This window comes from Procambarus clarkii, chromosome 66 (genome assembly GCF_040958095.1).
Source record: "Procambarus clarkii isolate CNS0578487 chromosome 66, FALCON_Pclarkii_2.0, whole genome shotgun sequence".
NCBI classification, from domain to species: domain Eukaryota; kingdom Metazoa; phylum Arthropoda; class Malacostraca; order Decapoda; family Cambaridae; genus Procambarus; species Procambarus clarkii.
The window spans coordinates 9,355,014-9,362,603 of NC_091215.1; the positions used below are offsets into that span (position 1 = coordinate 9,355,014).

General features: G+C 43.7%; 1 protein-coding gene across 1 annotated transcript in view; it reads left to right on the forward strand.

Moving 5' to 3' along the window:
• Nucleotides 1-7,590, forward strand: part of LOC138355201 (F-box DNA helicase 1-like) — a 168,384-nt gene that overhangs the window by 64,777 nt on the left and 96,017 nt on the right. Inside the window, exons 2-3 of the mRNA XM_069310055.1 lie at nucleotides 4,356-4,491; nucleotides 4,803-4,981. Of these exons, the coding sequence (XP_069166156.1) occupies nucleotides 4,357-4,491; nucleotides 4,803-4,981 (314 nt within the window). The 5' untranslated portion in view covers nucleotide 4,356. The remainder of the gene's footprint in view (nucleotides 1-4,355; nucleotides 4,492-4,802; nucleotides 4,982-7,590) is intronic.

Sequence of the window (7,590 nt, forward strand, 5' to 3'; positions counted from 1 at the left end):
TGTCTGTCTGTCTGTCTGGGTCTCTGTCTGTCTGTCTGGGTCTCTGTCTGTGTCTGTCTGGGTCTCTGTCTGTCTGGGTCTCTCTGTCTGTCTGTCTGGGTCTCTGTCTGTCTGTCTTTCTGGGTCATATTCGATATCATATTCCGTTCCAACTTCATTCTTTTGGCCTTCGTCGTAATCTCCCTCTCTTCTTCAAAACCTTCCCCTCTCGTCGCTTCTTTCGAGTGAGACTTGGTACCACTCTCTCTCGGCCCCTTTTAGGCAATATGAGGGTGTACCCAAAGGTAGAGTTTTGAGCACTACTCAGAACTCCCTCAATGGTCTTCTTTCCTCCCTTCCTTCTAGCGTTTTCTCCGCTCTCTATGTCGACGATCTTACCCTTTACTGTCGGGATGGTGATTCGCCTCCCCTTCAACGGCGGCTTTAATGTGCGATGGATGCCATATCGTCTTGGGCCACCGATCATGGCTTCAAGTTCTCTTCGTCTGACTTGTGCTATAACATTTACTTGGATGAATGTCGTTCTTCGTCCCTCTTTGTGGCTTTATAGTCATCCCCTTCTGTACAAGGATTCCGCTAAGATTTTGGGGTTAATCTTTGACACTCGTTTGTCTTGGTAGCCCCATCTCTCTCACCTGGGAGTTGATTACTCTATGGCCCTTACCCTCAAGATTTTGTCCCATACTTCTTGGGGAGCGGATAGGTGCGCACTCCTCGCTTTACATTCCTCTCTCGTGTTGTCTAAACTCGATTAAGGTTGCCCTGCTTACCTATCTGCTTCTTCTCCTACTGTTCGCCGTCTTGATGCTTTGCACCATACTGGGTTCCGCCTCAGATCTGGTGCCTTTCGTTCGACTCCCGTCCTCAGTTTATATGTTGACACTGGCTTCCTGTCTGTCCAGGACCGCCGTGATAGCTACTGTCTTCGCTATCTTGCGCGGTCCTTTCAACATCCTTCCTCTCGCCTGTCGTGCTTTAACTTTTACCCCTCCTATGGTTCCTGTTCCTCTTCGCCACCTCCCTCATTGTCCGGTTATCTCGCTTACAGGATTCTCTTTCAGTTCATATTTTAATGTTTCACCTCGTATTATTCCTTCCTTGCCCCCGTGGAGTCCCCCTTCCGACGTTTTGTACATCCTTGACCCACATCACTAAAGCTTTTACCCACTCCTACGATTCTGAAACGCCTTTTCTTGAGCGCTTTTCTTTGCACTCCCGCTTCGTTTTCATCTACACCGATGGGTCTAAGTCGGCGGATGTTGTAGGCTACTGTTGTTTTTCCTGACCGCACTTTTGTGTCGCTTACCTCCGGAGACTAGTATCTTCACAGCTGAACTTTATGCTGTTCTCTCTGCCCTTCGTCTCCTGCTTTCTCGTTGTCATTCTTCCTTTGTGGTTGTCGTATACTCTCGTACTGCACTAATGGCTCTTGGATCCTTTATTCCAGTCCATTCAGTGGTCGTCGAGATTCAGCATTGTTTGTTTCTTATTTCCAGTAAATTTAAGTCGGTTGAGTTTTGCTGGGTTCCCAGCCATATTGGGTGTCGATTTAAATGAGCGTACGGACGCTGCCGCTAGGGAAGCTGTCCACTCTTGTCCCATCTCCCGTAAACGTGTTCCTTATTCCGACGTTTACCCAGTTATTCATTCCGCCATCCTTACCTGTTGGCAGGTTTGTTGGTCGTCTGTTATTGGTACCAAACAGCGTTCTCTTAAGAGCAGTGTGTCCTCATGGCCTTCCTCCAACCACTGTAACCGGCGGTGGAAAACCGCTCTGGCGAGGTTGCGTATTGGCCATACGCGCTTAGCTCACGGTCACTTAATGGAGCGCTGCCCAGCTCCTTAGTGTCCAAATTGCATTGTCACTCTTACGGTCGTGCATATCTTTGTTGAATGTCCTGACTTCCAGGACGAGCGTGTGTCATGCTTTCCGACCGTCCTTCTTGGTCGCTTGTCCCCTCGATAGAATTTTTGGTGAATCAGATACTTTTGATATCGTTTGCTTTATGAAATTATGTTCTCGTATTGGCATCCTTAGTGATATTAAGCGCCCTCTGATTATTCCGCACATTTGATGGTGTTTCATAACCTAACTGGTTTGGTGCCTTCTTTTGATAATTACTTAGACCGCGTGTGTAATGGAGGGGTTGGACCGCGTGTGTAATGGAGGGGTTGGACCGCGTGTGTAATGGAGGGGTTGGACCGCGTGTGCACTGGAGGGGTTGGACCGCGTGTGCACTGGAGGGGTTGGACCGCGTGTGCACTGGAGGGGTTGGACCGCGTGTGTAATGGAGGGGTTGGACCGCGTGTGCAATGGAGGGGTTGGACCGCGTGTGCAATGGAGGGGTTGGACCGCGTGTGCAATGGAGGGGTTGGACCGCGTGTGCAATGGAGGGGTTGGACCGCGTGTGCAATGGAGGGGTTGGACCGCGTGTGCAATGGAGGGGTTGGACCGCGTGTGCAATGGAGGGGTTGGACCGCGTGTGCAATGGAGGGGTTGGACCGCGTGTGCAATGGAGGGGTTGGACCGCGTGTGCAATGGAGGGGTTGGACCGCGTGTGCAATGGAGGGGTTGGACCGCGTGTGCAATGGAGGGGTTGGACCGCGTGTGCAATGGAGGGGTTGGACCGCGTGTGCAATGGAGGGGTTGGACCGCGTGTGCAATGGAGGGGTTGGACCGCGTGTGCAATGGAGGGGTTGGACCGCGTGTGCAATGGAGGGGTTGGACCGCGTGTGCTATGGAGGGGTTGGACCGCGTGTGCAATGGAGGGGTTGGACCGCGTGTGCAATGGAGGGGTTGGACCGCGTGTGCAATGGAGGGGTTGGACCGCGTGTGCAATGGAGGGGTTGGACCGCGTGTGCAATGGAGGGGTTGGACCGCGTGTGCAATGGAGGGGTTGGACCGCGTGTGCAATGGAGGGGTTGGACCGCGTGTGCGGGGGTCGAGCTAAACCAAATGTGTGATGGATGTTGGGAGGTGTTTACCAAGTGTATTCTCCTAGTTGTGCTGGTGGGGGTTGAGCTCTGGCTTCTTGGTCCCACCTCTCATCCATCAATCAACTGAAGTACAGATTCCTGAGCCTTCTGGGCTCTTTCATATCTACATATTAAACTGTGTATGGGGTCAGCCTCCATCACATCACTGCCTAACGCATCCCATCTGTTAACTACTGACACTAAAAACGTTTTATAACGTCCATGTGGCTCATTTGGGTTATAGGTTTCCAACTGTTCCCTTGTTCGAGTACCCCCATGGTAAACAACTTTTTATCTATCATGTTGATTCCTCTTAGAATTTTGTAGGTAGTGGTCATGTCTCCCCGAGCTCTCCTTTCTTCCAGCGACGTTAGGTTCATTTCATGCAGCCTTTCCTCGTAACCTCCGAGGAAATTTCCTCATGCCTCTTAGTTCTGGGACTAGCCTAGTGGCATACCTTTGAACTTTTTCCTGCTTAGTCCTGTGCTTGACAAGGTACGGGCACAATGCTGGGGCCGGATACTCCAGGATTAGTCTTACATGTGGTATACAAGGTTCGAATGATTCCTTGCACAGCTTCCTGATCCTGTGAAAGTAAGGGAGGTGTTTACCAAGTGTGTGATGGGTGGTGGGAGGTATTTACCTCCATTACCTATTAATATCTAGGTGTTCAGATATTACTTCATCATTTAATAACTTATTTGGGGTGTTTTTTCTGAATACTTTCTTAGTTTCATGATTAAACATACAGCATAACAGGCTTCACGTGTAACCTAACAAGAACGGCTAAATTGTATGTGGATATAACAGCTGTAGTATTGTCTGGAACAGACGTGACAACTTATAGTAGCGGTTGATATAAGCTTCGTTGTCCACTATCAAAGATAACAAAGCAACGAACACATCAGCCACCACACTCGTAGCAAGCGTTCCTGCACCAACAAAGATGGTGCCATTTCCTCCCTCGCGTTCATGCGAGAGTAAATATTTATTTGTTTATAAGGGAGAAAGGCGATTTAATTTAAATTCGCGCACGATCGTTTTGGATTATATTTCAAATTAAGTGTAAAGCATCAGAGACTAGTTTCTAGTTTAAATAGCTAAATGTACTAATTTCTTAACTCTTTGATTACGTAGAATGGAGAGACGTCACAAACGTGTCAACAATTATTTCATTGTAATAATATAATAGGAAATCCTTGTAATTTAGTTTATATGGTAATAAATTGTAAGTTACGTTTACCTAGTAGAAGACTAATCTTCATAGCCTTAAAGTATTATAAACTTAATGCACAATCATTTATGTAAGTGGAAAATTTCCCATAACTTGTAACTATTGCCGGATGTGTTCGGAAAAAGTGAAAATACGACTATTGCAGGATGTGTTCAGAAGTGGACTTCAACCTGCCCTCGGAGGTGCTGGAGATGGTTTTCTCGCACGTGCCTCTAGTGCATCTGTTGACGGTCGATGCAACTGTCTGTCGCTACTGGTACACAGTTATCCTCAACCCTGCGGTGAGTAATGCAACCATGCAGTGAGTAATTCATCCCTATAGTTAGTAATAAAATATGGGGGTGAGTTATATAATCGTTGAGTAATACAAAACAATGGTGAGTAATATAATCCTACAGTGAGCAATATAACACTGAATAAAAAATTAAATAAATGGTGCATTTAAGTTTTCAAATTATGTAAAAAAAATAATTTGGAAATAACATGTGTAACTATTGAAAACTGCAGCATGCAGAATATGAATTTTTCGTAATTTACATTGTTTGTCATACTGTTAATTCGTTTGTCTTAATTTGCTATTGAACAATTTCAGTTTATTCCGTGGAGAAAAGTTCACCATAGACTGAAGCTGGCGCCATGGAGAGTACCATTCAACATGCCACTCCACCACGAGTGGGAGAGTGAAAAGCTGCCAACCATCCACATCATATCTACACACTGTCAGCACCACGGTTTTACTTCCGTGAGAGACTGTATCCCCAGTGTCATCAAGTAAGACAAGATAAACTGTATCACCAGTGCTATCAAGTGAGATAACACCATGAGACTATATTACCAGTGTCTTAATGTAAGATGATTCCAAGTGAGACTGTATAACTTATTATGCAAGATAACAATAGTGGAAACCATCACTACGACAGTGCATTTTTGCTTTCTCAAGGCAGGGGGGGTTGTAGTCTGGGTTATTTTCAGTTACTCAGTGATACACTGTCATAGTCTGGGACATTTTTAGTTACCTCGCTGATGCATTGTTGTAGTACAAGGCATCACCGAGGCATCACCGTGGTACAGTGATGCCGGTACATCAATGTATACAGTGATGGTACAGTGCCTTGTAGTACAAGGCATCACCGTGCACCAAGTAGTTACCTACTTGGTGCACGGTCGTAGTCAGATCGGTTTTAGTTACCTCGGTAATGTGCAGCTCCAATCATGGCTAATTTTAGATGAGTGACGTCATTAGCCAGTCATAATCATCCCTCAATAAGTCTGTTTTTAATGATTGCATATTTATTTCCATTATAAATTATTATTCAATTTCATTTTCTGATTGCTTATTTATTCCCATTTCCAAATATTAATAAATAATATTTTCAGTGATCACATACGTATTCCCATTTTCAAAGACTATCTATACCTTATAGCGTGTTAAAGATTATTTATTGAATGAAGGCCTAAACTGCATCACCTATTTATGTTTTCCCATGTTTAGTCAGTCATTAACTGCCACTAAGAAATTAAATAAACTAAAGAAGGCCTATCCACAAGAAGCAAGAAAATAGCACAATGTTAACACTCCTGTATTTACTCATGTCTCTCATAGTATTGAATAAATACTCTATTGATATCCCCTTATATTCATCCACTTTAATCATGTCACCTATATAAATTTCCAGTTTGACAGCAGGATGCTGCTTATAGAAACTTTCCTAATAAGACTTCCAAAAAGCTGATTTAAATGGCCTTAGGAATTTTTGGGGTAAAATAGATTGGAAAGTCCTGGGCATGGGGGATGGGCCACTTTTGGAGCGAGACATAAACATAGCAATGGATGACATAAAAAGGGATTTTGATGTGGAGTCAAAATATAACTTATTGAAAAATATTCTAAGCAAAGCACAAAACGAAGTACCCTACGAATTGAAGAGATCAAATAATAATGACTCGAAATGGATAACAAAAGATCTGAAGAACCTCATAGGTAGACAGAAAGCTTGGTACAAAAGGACTAAGAATGGGGAAGTAAGTTTAGAACAACAATTCATCCAATTGTTAATGTTAAAAAAAGAGATAAGGAGGACAAAAAGAAACTATGAAGCTCGCATAGTACGGCAAGCAAAGACAAATCCTAAAGATTTTTTCAGTTATATTGAACAATGATTAGGGAAAAGATAAGGCCTTTAAAAACTGAGACAGGTCAGATAGCTGATAATAACGGAAATGAATAGTATTCTTAATATATTTTATCTCTATTTACTAAAGAGGAACCTAACACTTTCCCTATCTCGTGACATAATGCGTCACCATTTTTTCTGTAGTCCTGTCTCGTGATATCATTTGCGTCCAACAATAAAATGTTTGTATAAAATTCTATTTTTATCCGATCGACTTTCGGATAGTTTCAAAATAAGCGCTCATAAATTGCCCACAATTTCATAGCAAAATGAAAGATTTAACATGAAAATTTGTCGGAACTTTTTTTTTTTTTTTTTTTTTTTTTTTTTTTTTTTTGAGATATATATACAAGAGTTGTTACATTCTTGTACAGCCACTAGTACGCGTAGCGTTTCGGGCAAGTCCTTAATCCTATGTTCCCTGGAATACGATCCCCTGCCGCGACGAATCGTTTTTTCATCCAAGTACACATTTTACTGTTGCGTTAAACAGAGACTACAGTTAAGGAATTGCGCCCAGTAAATCCTCCCCGGCCAGGATACGAACCCATGACATAGCGCTCGCGGAACGCCAGGCGAGTGTCTTACCACTACACCACGGAGACTGCTATGAGATAGAGATAAATATGCTATGAGACTGGAAAGAGATAAATAATTTTGTGATGATGAGCGTCCAAACTTAAAATATTTGGTTATTGGTAAATCAGTTATTGCTATAATATTGCGGGACTAGTTTTAAAATACGCACCTTTATATTGTGAACAATTTGATACCAAAATGAAAGATGCAAGACGATTTTTTTTTAATCAAACTGAAAGAGTAGAGACATTAGGCCGCTGTGTGCAAACTGGTACTCGTTCACAGGTAACTTTAGGCTTTGCTGTGGGGAGTCACGCCGGGCGTTTGGATATTATATGCATATACGCCTGCGGGAAATATAATTGCAAACACAATGATACCAAACAGAACGACGTACCACGAGAATTAGGGTTAGCAAACTGAAAGGAGTATTCACATTTTTTCTGATTTTGTGCACTCATGGGTAATTTTTGCCGACTTTCCCCCCTCCCTGTCCAGCTCGTTGTTGCCGTGAGGGGGCTTGGTGGGCGGCTGCCATAGTGTGATTCTCCTTAAGACATTCCTCTGTCCTTTTGTAGCCTTGTGCTCCTGCTGCTGTCCTCTCTAATTCTGCTGGACACCTTTTCC